The sequence below is a fragment of the Musa acuminata genome, chromosome BXJ3-1 (assembly GCF_036884655.1).
Source record: "Musa acuminata AAA Group cultivar baxijiao chromosome BXJ3-1, Cavendish_Baxijiao_AAA, whole genome shotgun sequence".
NCBI lineage: Eukaryota > Viridiplantae > Streptophyta > Magnoliopsida > Zingiberales > Musaceae > Musa > Musa acuminata.
In genome coordinates, this window is record NC_088349.1 from 31,991,277 (window position 1) to 32,012,521 (window position 21,245).

Consider the following 21,245-nt stretch of genomic DNA (forward strand, 5'->3'; position numbering starts at 1 on the left):
TTAGTATTTTTGACTTCACAAATTTGGTTCTTAATGGATTTCCTCCTTACTTTCCTTCCTCTCCTTCATGCAAATGTCTTGATGACAAAGGGGGAGAAGTTGATGGAATCTATCACTTTAATATTGATAAGTTTTGATGTTATGAATTTGTGAATGTTACCATGCAACGATGCAATATCGATTAGATAAATTAGTTTGATACTTGAATTTTTTTTTACCACACTTGCATTGTTAAATTGTTCTCCTTTTTGTTGATGACAAAGGGAGAGAAATAATACCAAAATATGGTAAATTGATGTCAAATTGACATTATAGATGTATGCAATGTATCTTATTGTAAATGCTTATCACAAACACTTGTATGCTTTGTGGTATGCTTGAAATATAATTGGAATCATCATATACATTGCAACATATCACAAATGCTTGAAACATATCAAAATGTACTTCATATGCATTATAGATAAATGTCTTTCATTATAATAAGATATCTTGAGCTTAGCTTGCTATTTTATAATTGATATCTTGCCATGGAATGATGGATTGCTATCTTTGTCATCTTGCTATGTTTTATATTTGAAATACATATCATACTTGAAATGATGATTATCTATCATTAGACTTGAAAATGGATGTCATGCCTTGACATCATTTTTTTTTATAAATACGTGGTATCATATTTTAAGAATATTAAATTATAATAGGAATCATGATGTGCATGTTAATAAGTTTAAATGAACTTAACTTATCGGTTTGATACTTGAATTCAAAGGCCTTGGATTCAAGAATGTCTTTTCTCAAGTATGGCATATAGATAAGGGGAGTTAAAGTTAACTCCGTCATCAATTGATTATCATTATCAAAAAGGGGGAGATTATTTAATCTCGAATTTTGATGATGAAATCAATTACAAATTGTTTGATCTAATCTATATATTGAGAAAATTGTGTAGGATTAACTACGATAGCAGTAAGACATAAAGCAGGTGTTGTGCCAGAGTCAAGATTGATTTCTCGTTGGGAGTTCAAGAGTTCGTCGGAAATTCGGATGGTCATCGGAAGTTCTGCCATAACCAACCGAGAAGTCTAGGAGCTTGCTAAAGAAGCTCGTTATAACTCACCAAGAAGATCATCGTAAAATCCAGGAGCTTGCCGGGAATCCGTCGAAACATTGCCGGGAGTTCGTCGAAAATTCATCGGAAGATCACCGGTAGAGCAATTGACATACCGGGATAAGAGTGTTTTAATTATGTCTTAGTTATTGTAGTTAGACCAAAAATTGAGTTAGGATTGGGAGGTAATCCCACTAACTTAATTAGGGGCCAACTGGGCCCTTAATAGGGCTGAATTAGTTCGGATTGAACAGCCCATTCAGCCCTTAAAATCATGGCTGGCGGTGGCACCGCCTGGGAGACCCACTCTCCCAGGTGGTCTGGGCGGTGGTACCACCCAAACTAGGTGGTGGTACCACTGGCAGTTAATGTTGCTAGCGGTGGTACCGCCCTTGTCATGCAGTGGTACCACCCCTGTTAAGTGGTGGTACCACCAAAGCTCGGTCTCCAAGCTTTGTCAAGCAGTCGTACCGCCTAGTGTCAGGCTACAAGCGGTAGTACCGCCCAGTAATGGCGGTGGTACCGCCAGTATCTTGAAATCTAGGGATGTGACACTTTTTTGCTCTAATTTTGAAGTCATTGGGGCCTATAAAATCTTACCCTTTTCTGCATGAAAGGACACAAAAGTGTTTAACATATTCTTGAATTTTTGGGGTGTTAAGTATTGTAAAAGTGAGAAAGAGTCCTCCCCTCCCTCTCTTAGCTTTATAAACATCCAAGAAAGAGGAGTGAGGCTTGTAAGGGTTATCTCCTAAACCCAGCAAAAGGAGAAAGAGTTGTAAAAGGTGGTTGGTCATCGCTTATTGAAGGAATGCTTTTAGTGAACATCGGTAAACTTGACGGAGAAGGAATCTGAAGTGGATGTAGGTCACATTATTTTCTTATCTTTTTGTGCTATTTACATTACTGCAAATCTCTTTAAGCTTCTCTTTACATTTTTACGAAAGCTCTCAAGTTCAACATCCTTTCGAAATGGTTTGAATCGAAATAAATATTTTATGAAATTGGTGATTTTTTGCTGTACTAATTCAACCCCCACCCCCCCCCTCCCCACCCCCCTCCCCCCCTCTTAGTACCGCTCTTAATCCTAACATGTCATAGTTAATCCTATACAATTAAAACTAACTTTAATCTAAACAATTATTACAAAGCTTGAATCATGTTATTGGGCATATTATTGGTTCATCAATGCTTCGTTTGATTCTTCGGTATATCGTCCTCTCTTGCAGCTTATTGCCCAATCAGCCAGTTGACCTTCGTAACTCTGATATCCTTAGCGTAATTTTCACTCTTCTTGGCCCGATGCCCGAACCCATGGTCCGAAGCCTTTTGTCGATACATCGATCGATTCTCCAGCTCGACATCTAATTTTCTAACATATTTCTCTCCGGCCCAACATGATTCTTCCTGCTTTAATTATCTCTCCCTAACTGAAGCTTCCGGCGTCACTCATAATGCAGATCAAATCATAAATAGTATCAATTGGTTTCATCATCAAAATATGAGATTCAACAGTTTTTGGGGTACTAGCGGTACCACTACCTGCAGCACTAACACTGGGCAGTACCATCGCTCAATCTAGCGATACTACTACCTAACACAGTCTTCGAGATTGTACCTCGGAATTGAGCCACTAGCGGTGCCACCGCCTAGACCGGTAGTGTCATCACCTGACCCAACTTTTGGATCACTAAATGAGCCTTTATCTTGGTCCAAAATAGTCTTACTTGGGCTCAGTTCGCCCCTAATTGAGTTGGCTTAATTACATTCTAAATTAACTAAATTATAACTAAAACTATTTCGATATAGACAATTATTACAAAACATTAATCACATGTTGTTCGGCATGTCATTGGTTCATCGGTGCTTCGTTCAATCATTCAGCGCATCATCCTCTTTTACGACCTTTGGCTCAACAACATGTTGACCTCTGCAACTCCGATCTCCTTAGCGTAATGTCAACTCTTCTAGGCCCGATGCCCGAACTCATAGTATGAAGTCTTCTACCGACACGGCAACCGATCCTTCAGCTTGAAATCCAATATTCTAACATGTTGTACTCTAGCCCAATTCTTCCTACTTTAATTGTTTTTCTTAATCAAAGCTAGCCTGCATCACTCAAAATATAGATTAGATCATAACATTGGTTTAATCATCAAAATCCGAAATAAAACTTTTACAATATGGATTATACAATAAGAATTAAGCATCAATAATAAATTATTCATAACACACTAAATATATATCAACACTGTTTTCAAAACAACTTTTGTATTTTAATAATCCTTTATGTATCTCTTCTCCTTGCATAAGAAGTACAGAACTTTGTTACCATGATGTTGTGTTGATGTTTCTTTTCTTTTTATTTTTCTTATAGACACAACTTAGCCTCTCTTGTGAATTGCTAGATGAGCAGTATTTTTTTATTCATTAAGCTTCTTATATCTCAACTTTCTTTCTCTCATGCATAAATAATCGGAAGGTTATCATTATTTTCTTATGTGTTATAGAAACGTTAAATGAACCCAATTTCATAAGAAGAAATTTTAATATGAAATGAACTAGAAAAGACATAAAACCTTTAAGGAGTTAAGTTGGGTAGCAATGTCCCTAATTTTCACTATATTCTCATATACACCTTGGGAATTATCAAATTTCATTCTTAAGAGTTTTAACTAGTGTCTTATCAGAAATTATAAATTATTTTTTGATAACTTTCATAAAAATATTCACCTTTTTGCATTTAAGAATAGATACTCTTGTACTGATATGAGATTTAATAAAAATCATACTAAAGTGATTGAACTATTTATATTATTTATATATTATTTTTTTAAGTGACATACTTGATTCGATGAGAATAAGATGGTTATCCAAGAAAAATAAAACTTTTTCTTTCTAATCATAAAAGTTATCATCACTGAATATCATTAATAAAAATGAAAAATTATAAAATTAAGAAAAATAATCAACTTTATGCTATGAAGCAAATGGTCCATATTAAAATTGTTACATCTCAAAAATAAAATTCACAATACAAAAGTACTACATCTTTCCACACTCTATATCTAAAGCAATAGTTAGCATCACCTTATTGAAAATAAAAATTCTAAAAGTTTATTACAACTTAAACATGGTTCAAAACTAAAGCAGTCAGGTAGACAACAAGCTTTGCTATCATGCGTAAGTGATATTGTAGCCCAGTTGTGCTACCTAACAATAGAGAAATGTGTGCTATCTATAGAAATCTGATATACTACTAAAGGGGGTTATTATGAAAAATAAGACAAAACAATTCAATAAATATTGAACCCTTATTAAGCAACTCTGAAACATATGAGAAAATATGCATCCATAACTAAACTATCACACCAATATTTCAATCTCGGGATGAAATAAATTCATTAAGCATCTCAAGGTCATTAATAACCATTCAAACATCATATTGTAAATGATCATACATTAATAGCCCCACTAAACACTAGCTAAATTGATCTAATTGATTTAAACAAGACTTAATTTAGCTAGGATCAAACTCCCTTAATTTCATCTAATTTAAACTTGATTGAGTTCTGGGTCACACAAGCTTGAATCGGTCCGAAACCAACATGAGTCGAACAAATTAGTCCAATTCAGTCAACAAAAGGGTTTAAGCCATAGAGCATTGGGTTGGTCTACCTTTGGGCGTGGTTGTTGGGCCCTTGTGGGCCACAACGTAGACCAGATATGGGCAAAAAGGAACTTGGTCCAGTAACTATACAGTACTAAGCCGAAATGTGTCGGATCACATAGGCCCTAGACTGTTCACCTATGCCGCTTGTGCGCATTCCAGCATGGGTGGCGGGTTGGGTTACACGGCAAGCATCATAGGCTGAATTGTGCTACGTCGTACAGGTCGGCTCACGCCTAGTTGCACGAACTTAAGTCGGACCCTAGTCGCCTATCTAGGCCACTTGGTCGGGGTCACGTCAGATCAAGCTACAGGCTTGAGCCAACTTGCATCAAACCGCATCGTTTGTAGTTATAATATATCGGATCAACGTGCATACTAGGAGGTTGATCAAGTTGAGTCAATTGCCTAACTCGAGTCAAACCCAATCCTCTATTTCAAATCAATTTTAATTTTTTTAATTATTTTTACAACATCAATAATTAACTAAATTAATATAGAAAGTAAGGATTATTAATAATAATGACTGTAATTTCACTAAATAGTCAAACTAACATGAAAAAATTGGAATCGATCATGATAAATTCATTAAATACTTAAGTATTCCAAGTAATTAAATTTCATCGTGCAAACATAAAGATCAAATAATTAAATCCATATATTATAACTACAAATGATCATGATGAAATAATTAAGCATTACAAATAAATTTCACCAAAGATAATTCAATATAGCATCAAATAGCATGAATATCATTATTTTATTTATTATTATTATTATTTTATATATGATTCAAAACTTTTAAATCAGTAAAGATAAGAATCATGAATCATGACATTAAAATTCGAAAATAATTAAAAATTTTAAATTAAAAACAACATGAATATATCTGGACTTAATCTAAACACTTAAAAAATTTTAAAAATTAAAATATAAAATTTTAATTTTTAGTAAAGGAGGTCCCTATCTCCTCGATGGTTTTCACTCAATGCTCGGTGAGAAATAAGAGAAAGAAAGAGAACTCCTTTTAAATACGAGGAGATGAGCTCTTCATAAACAAAAAAGAAAATATTTAAATTTTATTTTAAACTTATTTTTTATTTATTTTAATATCTTTAATTAATTGTCTCACTCACAAAAGAAAGCTAGAATATTAATATAATTACTTTACAATATATGTGACTACCAATCAATTAATATCATAAATATTGATTTTTATAAGACATCTTATAGTAAGATCATCAACTAATTCCTTGTGATGCTGCATAGGACAAGAAATAACTAAAATCACATAAAGCACCTGCACAATAAACTATATAATCTTCTGAAAATTGCAAAGCATAACTTTAATTAATCCATAAAACTTGTTAATTACAAATCATATAATAAAAACAACCACAATGTGCCTGACATGATTATTTGTTTGATCAAAACATCAACTATTGTCTCAATTAAAACCCAGGGCATAAAAAACTTTTATATATGACAAAAATTCACTTTATAATTTCAAGAATAATCAACTTAATTATAGACATACCTTAGAAATCATTTTCTCTTACTAAGTAGTAGTGAATTATCAAAACTGATAAACTTATTTTAACATTTTTAATGGTTGAATAGAGAAAAACATGAACATGACAAAGTGATTGTGAAACAAATATAAGAGAATACAAGATGGAATAAAATTCATTATTGAATCAAATAAATTGATTCCATCAAAGAGATATCTCAAAAATTATACTTTATGCTTTAAACAACATGGGAGAAGCATGAATCAAACTAACTGTAAGTAACTTATATTTTAAACATGAATTAAACTTACCTCCAGTCATGATTGTCTAAGAATAAGCATTGGTGACTGCATACATTAAAATCCTTGGACTGATGTTCTCACAAACAATTGCTATTTTTTGATATGTGCCTTATGAAGCTTAAAAAATGTCTATATTTGATAGATAGCCATAAATCTATATATAAGCTAGTCAAGGGATCCAATCCTCTTTTTTTTCATAAAATAATTATGTTTCATGCTTATTTTTTTTCTATCACGAATGTAATTTAAAGGAATTCTGATAAAGCCTCATAAATGTGTTCGACATTAATTCATAGTAATGTTTTCAAAATTATCATTGCACATATTGATGCCATCAAGTATCTTATGAGATTCTAATAACTCATAAGATTCCGAATACTACTTATACTTGCATGCATGAGAAGGCATATCAACAATATTGTGTTCCTTCAAGGAATTTCTCTTTGCTTGATAAACTTGATTTTAGTAAATGGAAAGCTTGCATAGTATTCAAATGCATGGAACAACAATGATATAATTTTCTGTTATAATTTTAATACAACAGCATGCCATAATGTATCAACAATGTATCAACAAGTTATAGTTAAAAACAGTATAATTCACAGCATCCAAAAATGCCTAAAAATAAAATTTATCTATTAAATATAATATAAAAAGATATTAAGTATGAACAAGTATGTTTTAGTGACTCAGTGTGTAAAAAATTAAAATTAAAATATTAGAACAAATCAGAAAAAAATGAGAAAATTGCATCACTTAAACATGATTGAGAACATTATATCTAATTTGGTTTTTCTTCCTTGTTTGTTAGGATTTCAAGTATCATATCTTACATCTAGTTTTGTAATATCAAATTGCACTTGGATATTTCATTTCAAAACCTTGATACCTACCAAATATCAAAATTTTGAAAACGTGAATAAGAGTAAGTGACGAAGAGGCCATATAAGACGGGGAACACATTATATTTTATTTCGAATAGTTTAAAATAAAATAAAATATTAATAATAAAAATTTCTTTTTGGTACATACATCTTAATTTTTCACATAATTTTGAAAGAGAGAAAAAAAAAAAAAGAATAAGAGCTTTGTGACGGTCTCTTCTACAAATATGGGCCTAGAAGGCCCCACCATCCGTTAGTTCTCGGCCCACGCTTATATCCGCAAGCCGAAGACCCTAACCTCGAAAGCATATCATTTGCCACAAACGGCACACAAGCAAATATCTCTCTGGAAGCATCACGGCCCTTGGAAGTCTCGGGAAACCCCTCGCCCCCTATAAAAACCCTTCTTTCACTTCCCCAAATCTCATTCCTGCCGCTCGCTCGCTTGCTCTCGTTGAATCCATCCCGCGTCTCCGATCTGCCACGGTCATGGACGAGGAGTTCGACATGCCGACCGAGGACATGATGGGCGATCCCAACGGCATGATGGATCTCCCCGACGATGACGCCCCCGTCCTCAAGGTCGGCGAAGAGAAGGAGATCGGGAAGCAGGGGCTTAAGAAGAAGCTCGTCAAGGAGGGTGACGGGTGGGACACCCCCGAGGTCGGCGACGAGGTCGAAGGTATGCGGATTAGATGGATCTGATCATAGAATCTGATTTGTGTATTTTATCCTCCGATTATTGCCCCTTTTTTTTTGGATCAGTTGGGATGTGATTTTGGTTCATCTGGTGGATTTTGGTGTCAGTGCATTACACCGGGACGCTGCTTGACGGGACTAAGTTCGATTCCAGCCGTGATCGAGGCACCCCATTCAAGTTCAAGCTCGGGCAAGGTGAGGACTCTTTGATTCGGAAAATTTTTCTGTCTTATTCCACGACCTCTTTCTTTTTTTATTTACAAGTAGTATTCTGTGGATTTCGCCCTTTTACATTAGTCTTGTTTGTATAATAATACTTTCGGATGCGGATTTATGTTTACGAAAAAAAAAAAAAGAGTCTTATTCATAGATCTATGACTTCAGTGTGAAATTTATTCTTTTGGCTTGAACGTTAGGTACGTCGGTTTGTGGGAGATGACTACTTGTGATTGTGATGCCTAGTTAACAAATAGGGCTGATAGATTTGGTTTGTTGCTTTCCTGTTATTTCTTGACCATTTGGATTTCACAGTTGGTCTGATATTGAATTTAAACTTCTGTTGAATTTCCCGGTCCTAGGAAATGGAAGGGAAATATTAGTCCTTCAATGTTCTTAAAATTATTACCGATCAGATGCAACCATATGTTGCTTTTTAGCCGTCTGAGTTGTGAGGTGAAACGAGAATTTAAAGAATTTTTCGATGGTTAGATAGTATACGTCACTTTAAATCACTGGATTGGTTGGCAAGGTATAATGACCAAGCAGGTTTGAGAAATTAGCATAAGAAGTGATGCTTTGATATTTGGATAAGCATTCCTGTGATTAAAAGAACTACAGGAATGCCAGCCATGATATGTGGTACCATTATTTTGCATTATAGTGATTGAAGAATTTGCTGAATTTGTCTTCTAACTATATGCCCATCATCGATTGATGTTCTTCCTGCACCTTTTAAAGGCAGTGGACTTTGGCTCTGAGGATTTGGTTATCCAACTTTGATATATTATTTCTCCTATCATTGGCTTGACTAGTAGTTTGTTTGTAGTCATTAGTTTGTTTCCTTTTCCATTGCGTCCCATTTTGTTGAAGCAAGAATCCAATTTCTTATTTATATGCTAATTTGATTGGTCTACTGGGCATGCATCTGGCAATATTGCCTTTTTAAATTTCTTGATATGCATCTTTGTACATTTTCTGATATTTGTCCTCTTCTACAGAACATTCACCACATGATCCTTTCTGGTTTTTTCTATTTCTTTCAGGGCAAGTAATAAAGGGATGGGATCAAGGTATTAAGACTATGAAGAAGGGTGAAAATGCCATCTTCACTATACCTCCTGAGTTGGCTTATGGTGAGTCTGGTTCTTCCCCCACCATCCCACCCAATGCCATACTCCAGTTCGATGTTGAGCTGCTCTCGTGGTCTAGCATTAAGGACATATGCAAAGATGGAGGAATAATCAAGAAGATTCTGAAGGAAGGAGAGAAGTGGGAGAATCCAAAAGATCTGGATGAAGTACTTGGTATGTGCTGTTCGTTGATCACTTGTTTTCTTGCTGTGGTTTTAGTATGAACAGTAACAACTTTCTTCAATTTGCTCAGCGAAATATGAAGCCCGGCTTGAGGATGGAACAGTAATATCAAAGTCTGATGGAGTTGAGTTCACAGTCAAAGATGGTAGGTGTCAGTTATGTGGCTGCAGGAACTATTAGAGCGGTGGTGGTAATGTTTGCTCACTGAATTACCTTTTTGTGGCAGGTTTCTTCTGTCCTGCACTAGCTAAAGCCGTGAAGACCATGAAGAAAGCTGAAAAAGTGCTCCTCACAGTGAGACCACAGTGTAAGCATGAGGCTTCTTTTGCTGATCTTTTACTAACACATGTTATCATTCTAATGAATTGTTTTTATATGCTTTGGAGGACAGATGCTTTTGGTGAGAAGGGTAGATCAGCCTCTGGCGATGAGTGTGCAGTGCCACCAAATGCATCTCTTCAGGTGGAGCTTGAATTATTTTCTTGGAAGACAGTTACAGAGATAGGAGATGATAAGAAGATTCTAAAGAAAATTCTCAAGGAAGGAGAAGGCTATGAACGACCAAATGATGGAGCTGTTGTCAGAGGTTTAGATTAACATCACAATTTTTGTGTTACTTCCTGTAGCTTAAACTCTAATGATTTATTATGATAATGCCAGTGAAACTGATCGGCAAGCTACAAGATGGGACAGTTTTTGTGAAGAAGGGACATGATGACCAGGAACCATTTGAGTTCAAGACTGATGAAGGTATTAATTCTTTTGTTTGTGATTTTCTGTGCTGTCTTATAACAATGTGAGTTTAATATAATTGATTCATGATGTCATTGATAGAACAAGTTATCGATGGTCTTGATCGCACTGTGACAACCATGAAAAAGGGAGAGATTGCCTTAGTTACAATCCCACCTGAGTATGCATTCTCCTCCACTGGATCGAAGCAGGATCTGGCTGTAGTTCCTCCCAATGCCACTGTTGTTTATGAGATTGAACTTGTATCTTTTGTGAAGGTATAGAATCTTATTCCGTTGCTTAAATTTGGCAGATAACCTATCAAATCTGTGCATCAAAGTGCATCATATATTCTTCACAGGAAAAGGAATCGTGGGACATGAATGACAATGCAGAGAAAATTGAAGCTGCTGCTAAGAAGAAAGAAGAGGGAAATGCATTGTTCAAATTGGGGAAATATGCAAAAGCTTCAAAGAGATATGAAAAGGTATGCTCATTGATCCATCAGTTGTTTAGTTTGTGAGGCTATCGGATATACGATTGAACCTGCCATCGTTATTTGATTGTTCAATTCGTTTGCAGGGGGCAAAGTTCATAGATTATGATAACAACTTCAGTGAGGAGGAGAAGAAACAATCTAAAGCACTCAAGGCTGCTTGCAGCCTTAATAATGCTGCCTGCAAGTTGAAGCTCAAAGACTACAAAGAGGCAATAAAGCTTTGCACTAAGGTATGTATAATGTTCAGGTTGACCTACCTAGAAGTATCAAATATACTACATTTGACCATGACCGACAAATGAACTAGGTGCTTGAGATTGAGAGCAGCAATGTGAAGGCCCTGTACAGGAGGGCACAAGCTTATATGCAGCTAGCTGATCTGGATTTGGCAGAGGTGGACATCAAGAAAGCACTTGAAATTGATCCTAATAACAGGTAGCCTAATTTATTAGAAACCATTAGTGTTAAGCTAAATCAAGATGAGTAATACTAACAGTTGATGCCAACAAATCCAGAGATGTGAAGCTGGAATACAAGATTCTGAAGGAGAAAGTGAGGGAGTACAACAAGAAGGACGCCAAGTTTTACGGGAACATGTTTGCCAAGATGAGCAAGTTGGAGCCTGTGGAGCCCAATGTAAGGCTTCATTCCTTCTATTTCTTGGTTGCTAGTGGTTTTAGAAACAGAGGCATGCAAATGACTGTTGTTTTATTTTGTTGGCCGATTGCAGAAGGGTGGAAGCAGAACAGGATCCAAGCGAGAGACGGAGCCAATGAGTGTCGACGCTTCTGCCTGATGTCCAAAGTATGATCTATATTGTTATATGGCCGCTGTTCGATAGCCGTGGATTTCTGAGTAGGGTGCTGCTGCGAGTCTTTCTTTTTCTTTCAGACTTGGCTTCTAAGCTATCCGAAATTTCATGTTTGAGCATGTTTGGTGGTACTAATTAGCATTTAATAATATGTAGAACAAAAAAAAGTCAGAAAATGTTTGTGTTTTATTCTTGTTTTTCCTCGCATCTAATTTCACTTGAGATAGATTTCTTTTTAAAAAAATTATAATAAATATAAGGTGTTCATCGGATAAGAGCTCTAGATGGAAAGATTGAAAACTCGATGAGACGTCAGGCTAAAGCAAAATATTTCGGCTCAAGCATGTTGCCATTAGTAGCAATGAAGACGTGTGGCTAAGCAATGCGTTAGACCTCGACAATGTGGGACTATATAAAAGTTCTCTCTAAAAGCTTGGAGATGGAAAGGCACGAAGAAGAAAAAGGCTCCAATTTATGCGATGAATCGTATCCAATGATAAGTAGGCCGTCATTAAGTAGCAACGAAGGCTCAATGCCAAGATCTCACATGGGCTATTCATTTTCTGAATGCATTATGAGGTGAAAGCTAGAAGAAACTTTTGTGGCATATGATATGAACGAGCAAGTTGATTATAATTCTTCCAAAGACCCTTTAACTATTCATCGAGGATCAATGACAAGAGCAAAATCTAAAAGGATGAAAGAAGCCTTAACTTGTTTATTAGAAGGCATTTGGAAGGAGTAAGCTAGTCAAAACTTGGTCAAGGTTCTATGGATACAAGAAGAGCCTAAAATAATCAACCTGATTCAAATAAGTCAAAATCATGAAAAGAAATTCCAACCTTGAGAGAAGGATGAATTTTTAGCCATCTTTGAAGAATAAAGGTCATTCAGCCATATTGGACCATATTAGGAATTGTGTGTTTATTCATGAATAATTATTCAAAACAATTCAATGTAAATTCATGAGTAATCTACATTCATGCATTAGGAATATAAATGTCATTTAATATATTCATTCCCTTTATACTTGGCCTTTGTACTATATAAACAAGGCTGACTCTCTTTGTAAGAGCACAGATTAGAGAAGTATATTCGACTTACAACACCGGTGAGTGTTTTGTTTTTAAGTTCTTGCATGAACTTTGGACTTATCAAGCATTTCTGTTTGTGGCGTTCAAAACCCAAGAAAAATCTTTGTTTTTCCTTTCAACTTATCAAGCTTTTTAGTTTGTGGCGTTTTAAGGGAATCAAAGTACTATTCTAATTACTTCATCAAATTTTCATTGATTATGTGATTAGAATAGTTTTCCTAACTTCAATCTTGAACGATCCATCTTGTTTCAAATCGTTGGAGGGGGTCAATTTGCATTCCATATGTATCATAGCTCTTTAGCTATCGGGGTATATGGTTGCTAAGTTGAAGATTTCCATCATTTGGTATCAGAGCTCGGCTCAAGTTTGAGGTTTGCGTATCTATTTATTTGCTATCTTTTAGATTTTCTTTTCTTTTCTCTTCTTCTTCTTTTTGGCCAATATTTATAATTATTGTTCTTCTTTCATCTTCATTATTGTGCTTCTTGTGTTATTACTATTTTTATTTGTAATTCCACACGGTATAAAAAAAAAGTCAAAAAAAAAAAATAAAGAAGAGAGAAAATCAAAGGCTAAAAAAAAAAAAAAAAAAAAGAGAGAGAGGGAAATCAAAGGTCAAAAAAAAAAAAAAAAGAGATCAGAATTAAAAAAAAAAAAAAATTGCGAATTCAAAGAATACTTGCAAATTACAGAATTTGATCTTTGTTCATTTGAATTTCTATTTCGATTTGGAAATCTTTCTTCATTTCTAAAAAAAAAAAAAAAAAATTCTAGTCTTTGCTTATGATTAAAGTGCATTACACACATCTTTAAATTGACCTATCTTTTGTTTGCTTTTAAAGCTGTCCAATTTCACTATTTTTTTTGAATTGCCATAATCTGAATTGTTTGTTTAGGTACCTTAGTTAATCTAAGAACTCAAATAACAAAACAAGAGAGGTAAAAGACAAGAGCGGTAAGATCAGTATAGAGAAAAGCCAAAAAAATTATGAGAAACATGAGTGGAGTGAATCAAATCTAGAGTGAAAAAAAAAAAAAAAAAACGTGAGGGAGTGTTGGTGAGGTTGTTCTAACTTTGTTTTTCAGGTTGTACACATGTCTAAAGATAAAGAAGCGAGTTCTTCATCCAATGATCTTTTAGTTCAAGCAATGCAGCAACAATTTGAACGTATGTTCAAAGTGATGGGAGATGTAAGAGATCATCTAGAAAGGCATGATGATGCAATTAATAGATTGCAAGGTGAACCACGACGTGGGAGACAACCAACCTTTGTCAATGATGAATATGATGGTGGCGATGATGTGGATGATGACCAAGTTACTCTAATTGGTCAAGATATTAATCCTAGAAGACAAACTAGGAGAGGACGTTTTGATGGTGTGGATAGAAACATAGGCAGCATCAAAATGAAAATTCCTTCTTTTCAAGGGAAGAATAATCCAGATGCCTATTTGGAGTGGGAACGAAAAGTGGAGATGATATTTGAATGTCACAACTACTTTGAAGAGAAAAAGGTAAAATTAGCCACTGTTGAATTTTTTGATTATGCTATTGTTTGGTGGGATCAATTGTGTAAAGACAGGCGTAGAAATGGTGAAAGGCCTGTGGAGACTTGGTTGGAGATGAAACAAATCATGAGGAGGAGATTTGTCCCTAGCTATTACTATAGGGATTTGCATCAACGGCTGCAAACCTTGACACAAGGTTCCATGAGTGTTGATGAGTATCACAAGGAGATGGAGATAACCATGATAAGGGCTAATGTGGATGAAGATCGTGAGGCCACCATGGCTCGATTCCTAAGTGGATTAAACAAGAACATTGCTGATCTTGTAGAATTGCAACATTATGTGGAGATTGAAGATATGGTGAATGTGGCCATGAAGATTGAGAGGCAACTCAAAAGAAAAGGCACAAGGTATGATTCAAAATCTTATTCGGGTTCTTCTTCTTCTTGGAAACCGAATTGGAGTAAAAAGGATGATAAACCCATTGTTAAGCCTAAAATTGATGAGACTAAAGGTAGAAATGAATTAGACAACAAGGGTAAAGGTGAGAATCTACCTAATCAAACTAGAGGTATTAAGTGTTTTAAGTGCCTTGGGCATGGACATGTGGCACGCGAGTGTCCTAATAAAAGAGTTATGATCATGAGGGATGGAATTGTAGAATCTGAAAGTGAGAAAGATGATGATGAAGACATTCTAGAGGATACTAGTGATATAGAGTATGCTAAAGGTGAAAATCTAGTTGTTCAACGCATACTTAGTTTGCAAAATGAAAATGATGAACATGGTGAACAACGTGAAAATATGTTTCATACTCATTGTTTGATTGCTAACAAGTTGTGTAATGTGATTGTTGATAGTGGAAGTTGCACAAATGTGGCAAGCACCTTGCTCGTGGAGAAACTGAAATTACCTACTATCAAGCATTCAAAACCGTACAAGTTACAATGGTTGAATGATAGTGGTATAGTAAAGGTAAATCGACAAGTGTTAATTTCCTTTTCAATTGGTAGATATAAGGATGAAGTTTGGTGTGATGTGGTACCTATGTATGCTAGTCATATGTTATTGGGGAGACCATGGCAATACGATCGAAGGGTAATACATGATGGATTCAAGAACCGTTATTCTTTGATTATAGATGGACAGAAATATCAGCTTGGACCTTTGCCTCCAAAGATAATTTTTGAGGACCAAATGCGCATAAAACAACAATATGAGGAGCTTGAGTCTTCATTAACCAAAACTTTGGGAAGGGAAAAAGAAAGGGAGAAAAAAGAAAATGATGAGTTGAGTAATAAAAATGAGAGTATACTTATCAAAAAAAATAAAAATGAGAGTATTGGGAAATACAAGGGGAGAGAAAACAAAGAAAGTTTGAGTGAAAGAAAAATGAGTGTTTATGCCAAAATGAGTGATGTGAAGAAAGCCTTAACCATGAGGCAGCCCTTACTTGTACTTATGTACAAGGATGTTCTGATTGCTTCTAACAAAATTGACAAGAGTTTGCCTAGTGTTATTGTTGATCTTTTGCAGGAAAATGAGGATCTCTTTCCCGAAGAAGTTCCTAATGGTTTGCCACCAATTAGAGGAATTGAGCATCAAATTGATTTCATTCCAGGTGCAAGCATACCAAATAAGCCAGCATATAGATGCAACCCCGAAGAGACCAAGGAAATCCAAAAACAAGTAAGTGAGCTTATGAAAAAAGGGTATGTGCGAGAAAGCATGAGTCCGTGTGCAGTTCCTGTTCTGTTGGTGCCTAAAAAGGATGGATCATGGAGAATGTGTGTTGATTGCCGAGCCATCAACAAAATCACGGTAAAGTATAGACATCCTATTCCTAGGCTAGATGATATGTTGGATGAATTGCATGGTTCTTGTATGTTTTCAAAAATTGATTTAAAATCTGGATATCATCAAATAAGAATGCATGAAGGTGATGAATGGAAAACCGCTTTTAAAACTAAACATGGTTTATATGAATGGTTGGTTATGCCTTTTGGCCTAACTAATGCACCTAGTACTTTCATGAGATTGATGAATCATATTTTACGTGCTTACATTGGAAAATTTGTAGTGGTTTATTTTGATGATATACTTGTGTATAGCAAAAGTTTAAATGAGTATGTAACACATTTAAAAGCTATTTTTGACGTGCTTAGAAAAGAAAAGTTATATGCTAATATAAAGAAATGCACTTTTTGCACTAATAAAATTACTTTTCTTGGATATGTTGTTAATGATAAAGGAATACATGTTGATCAAGAAAAAGTGAAAGTAATTAGGGAGTGGCCAAAACCTACCAGTGTTAGTGATGTTAGAAGTTTTCATGGTCTTGCTAGCTTTTATAGAAGATTCATTAAGGATTTTTCTACAATTGCTGCACCAATAACTGAATGCATAAAAAAAAATATGGGATTTAGATGGGGTGAAAAATAAGATGATGCTTTTAATTTGCTTAAAGACAAACTCTGTTTAGCACCTTTGCTTGCTTTACCGAACTTTGCCAAAACTTTTGAGATTGAGTGTGATGCGAGTGGAATAGGAATTGGAGGAGTCTTAATGCAAGAAGGCAGACCCATTGCATTCTTTAGTGAGAAGCTAAGTGGAGCAAGTCTTCACTACCCAACATATGACAAGGAGTTTTACGCTTTAGTAAGAGTGTTAGAGACATGGCAGCACTATCTTTAGTATAAGGAATTCATTATACACACCGATCATGAGTCCTTGAAATATCTCAAAGGACAAGGAAAACTAAACCGTAGGCATGCAAAATGGGTGGAGTTTATTGAATCCTTTCCATACATCATCAAGTATAAACAAGGTAAGGAAAATGTGGTTGCCGACACTCTTTCTAGAAGGTATGCTCTAATTTCTCAACTTGATGCAAAATTATTGGGTTTTGAGTATATTAAAAATTTATATAATTCTGATCATGATTTTGCTAATGTTTATGGGGCATGTGAGAAAGGGGGTTTTGATAAGTTCTTCAAGCATGATAGTTTTCTTTTCAAAGAAAATAAGTTGTGTATTCCTCAATGTTCAATGAGAGAATTACTTGTGAGAGAGGCACATAGTGGAGGTTTAATGGGGCATTTCGGGATTAGAAAAACTTTAGATGTGTGAAGTGATCATTTCTTTTGGCCACACATGAAAAGAGATGTTGAGAGATTATGTAAGAAATGCATTACTTGCAAACAAGCTAAATCTAAAGTAATGCCTCATGGATTGTATACTCCTCTTACTATAACTAGTGAGCCTTGGGTTGATATATCCATGGACTTTGTCTTGGGTTTACCAAGGTCAAAAGGAGGGAGAGATTCTATTTTTGTTGTTGTTGACAGGTTTAGCAAGATGGCACATTTTATTCCTTGCCACAAAACAGATGATGCAACACATGTTGCGGGGCTGTTTTTCAAAGAAATTGTAAGATTACATGGCATTCCAAAGACAATTGTGAGTGATAGAGATGTGAAGTTCCTTAGCCACTTTTGGAAAACACTTTGGAGCAAGTTGGGTACAAGGCTATTGTATTCAACCACTTGTCACCCACAAACAGATGGACAAACGGAGGTGGTAAATCGAACTTTATCAACACTTTTGAGAGCCATAATTCAAAAGAATTTAAAAAATTGGGAGGAATGTTTGCCACATGTGGAGTTTGCTTATAACAGAAGTGTACATGCTACAACAAACCATTCCCCATTTGAAGTTGTATACGAGTTCAATCCATTGACTCCTATGGATTTGCTACTTTTACCTTTGGAAAAGGCCAATTTGGATGGTAAGCAAAAAGCTGATTTTGTCAAAGCATTGCATGAAAGGGTCCAGATACAAATTCAAAAGAAAACTCTACAATATGAGAAACAACACAACAAAGGCCGAAAGCAAGTAGTATTTGAACCTGGTGATTGGGTTTGGTTACACTTGAGGAAGGAAAGATTTCCTAACCAAAGGAAGTATAAACTAATGCCAAGAGGAGATGGTCCATTTCGAGTCTCTCAAAAAATCAATGACAATGCATACAAGTTGGAACTACCGGGTGAGTATGGTAATGTTAGTGCAACCTTCAATATTTCTGATTTATCTTTGTTTGATGCAGGTGATGAAGACACTGATTCGAGGACGAATCCTTTCAAGGAAAGGGGGAATGATATGAATGAGCAAGTTGATTATAATTCTGCCAAAGACCCTTTAACTATTCATCGAGGACCAATGACAAGAGCGAAATCTAAAAGGATGAAAGAAGCCTTAACTTGTTTATTAGAAGGCATTTGGAAGGAGCAAGCTAGTCAAAACTTGGTCAAGGTTCTATGGATACAAGAAGAGCCTAAAATAATCAACCTGATTCAAATAAGTCAAAATCATGAAGAGAAATTCCAACCTTGAGAGAAGGATGAATTTTTAGCCATCTTTGAAGAATAAAGGTCATTCAGCCATATTGGACCATATTAGGAATTGTGTGTTTATTCATGAATAATTATTCAAAACAATTCAATGTAGATTCATGAGTAATCTACATTCATGCATTAAGAATATAAATGTCATTTAATATATTCATTCCCTTTATACTTGGCCTTTGTACTATATAAACAAGGCTAACTCTCTTTGTAAGAGCACAGATTGGAGAAGTATATTCGACTTACAACACCGGTGAGTGTTTTGTTTTTAAGTTCTTGCATGAACTTTGGACTTATCAAGCATTTCTGTTTGTGGTGTTCAAAACCCAAGAAAAATCTTTGTTTTTCCTTTCAACTTATCAAGCTTTTTAGTTTGTGGCGTTTTAAGGGAATCAAAGTACTATTCTAATTACTTCATCAAATTTTCATTGATTATGTGATTAGAATAGTTTTCCTAACTTCAATCTTGAACGATCCATCTTGTTTCAAATCGTTGGAGGGGGTCAATTTGCATTCCATATGTATCATAGCTCTTTAGCTATCGGGGTATATGGTTGCTAAGTTGAAGATTTCCATCAGCATACTTGTTGGGAGCCCATTGAGGTTTTAGAAACATTAAATGTGTGAATTGCGAACTCATTTTATGTTAGAGAACTTAGAGTTCCTCATGTGAAACGTAATTTACATGTATGTTAGGCATCTAAGATATACGAAAAAGGCATCTAAGATAGAGACAATAAAGAAAAATAGCTCAAAGGTTTAGAAGAGATAGGTATTAGGATCAAGAGCACTAAGAGGGGGGGGGGGGGGGGGTGAATTAGTATAGTGAAAAAAACTTTTGTCGATTTAAAAACTATGTTCGTACGATGAAATCGTTTCCGACGTAAAATCGTTTTCGGAAACTTAACTTGAAAGCGAGTTTGTAAAGGAGTGCAACAAAAGTAACGAGGAAGTAAAGCACATATGAAGGTTTGCAGTAAGGTAAACAGTAAAAATAAATGCAAACTAGAGAGCACCGCGATTTTAGAGTGGTTCGGTCAATCTTGACCTACATCCACTTTTGGCTTCCTCCTTCGACGAGGTCACCGACGTCCACTAGAGGCCTTCCTTCAATAGGCGAAGGCCAACCACCCTTTTACAGTTTCACTCCTTTTGACGGGCTTAGGAGACAACCCTTACAGAATTTTCTCTCATCTCTTGAATGATCAAAACTTAGAAGAAAAGAGGGAGGAGAACTTTTGGCCTTTACAATACTTTTGAGCTCTAAAATCACATAGTAAGATCAAGCTTTCGGGTTACCCTTTCATGCAGAAAGGGTGGAGTTTATATAGGCCACAATTAGTTTGAATTTGGAGCTGAAAAGTGTCATCTCCCGGTTTTTCAGGGTCCTGGCGGTACTACTGCCATAACTGGGCGGTACTATCGCCTGTCATCTATTATTGAGCGGTACTACTGCTCAGTCTAGACGGTACTACCGCCTGACATCGCTCGGAGACCGAGCTTAGGCGGTACCACCGCTTGACAAGGGCGGTACCACCATTGGCAATAATAACTACGGTGGTACCACTGCTTTACAAGGGTGGTACTATCGCCCAGAATTCCTGGGAGACCAAGTCTCTTGGACAGTGCCACCATCGACCAGGAATTCTAGGTCCGAATGGGCTAATTCTGCCCAATTTGGGTTTGTCAAGGGCCCAATTGCCCCTAAATTAAGTTAATGGGATCACCTCCCATTCCTATTTTAATCTACATGCTAACTACGATATTTAAGACATTAATACTGCAACTTGCTCTGGTGCGTCAATCGCTTCTTCCGACGAGCTTCCGACGAACTTCCGGTGAACATCCGACGAACCCTTAGCGATGCTCCGGCGAACTTCCGGCAATCCTAGACTTGCGACGATCCACTTGGCGAGTTCCGACGAGCTTCTTTGGCAAGCTCCTGTACTTCTCGGATTTGTTCCCGTAGAAACTCCGACGACCGTCCAGACTTCCGTCGAACTCTCGAACCCCCAACGTGATCATGGTCTTGACTCCAGCGCAACTCTTGCTGCATGTCTTACTTCCATCATAGTTAATCCTGCACACTTATCTCAACATTTGAATTAGATAACAAATGGTAATTGACTTCATCATTAAAATCCGAGATTCAACAATCTCCCCCTTTTTGATGATGACAATCAATTGATAATGGAGTTAACCTTAACTCCCCCTATCTGCTAGGATCAAGAGTACTAAGAGGGGGGGGGGGGGGGGTGAATTAGTGCAGCAAAAAACTTTCGACGATTAAAACTACATTCGTACGTTGAAATCAGATTCCGACGTAAAAGTTGTTTTATGTAGATAATAACTTTGAAAGCTTACGGAAACGTATTTGAAGTAAAGTAAGGAAGGCAGTTTGCAGTTAAGATAGAAATCAGAATGTAAGCGCAAACTGAAATATGATGTTCGTACGATAAAACCGATTTCCGTCTTAACGCCGATTCG

The 21,245-nt window shown here is 35.9% G+C and overlaps 1 protein-coding gene and 1 pseudogene across 2 annotated transcripts; both read left to right on the top strand.

The window, feature by feature from the left end:
• Window positions 1-7,834: 7,834 nt before the first annotated feature.
• On the top strand, window positions 7,835-11,940 carry LOC135629575 (70 kDa peptidyl-prolyl isomerase-like). Of its 2 annotated transcripts, none has more exons than XM_065137121.1 (13): window positions 7,835-8,160; window positions 8,286-8,372; window positions 9,440-9,700; window positions 9,780-9,854; window positions 9,936-10,016; window positions 10,101-10,295; window positions 10,370-10,459; window positions 10,544-10,719; window positions 10,803-10,928; window positions 11,024-11,170; window positions 11,248-11,375; window positions 11,456-11,576; window positions 11,671-11,940. In XM_065137121.1, exons 1-13 carry the CDS (start codon window positions 7,968-7,970, stop codon window positions 11,734-11,736), a joined length of 1,746 nt encoding a protein of 581 aa, XP_064993193.1. In that variant the 5' UTR covers window positions 7,835-7,967; the 3' UTR covers window positions 11,737-11,940. The 2 variants fall into 2 exon arrangements, with proteins under 2 accessions (XP_064993193.1, XP_064993194.1); XM_065137122.1 differs by having other exon boundaries at window positions 8,021-8,160; window positions 8,244-8,372.
• A 2,424-nt stretch (window positions 11,941-14,364) lies between these two features.
• LOC135628721 (uncharacterized) lies at window positions 14,365-18,390 on the top strand (annotated as a pseudogene).
• The last annotated feature ends 2,855 nt before the right edge of the window (window positions 18,391-21,245 follow it).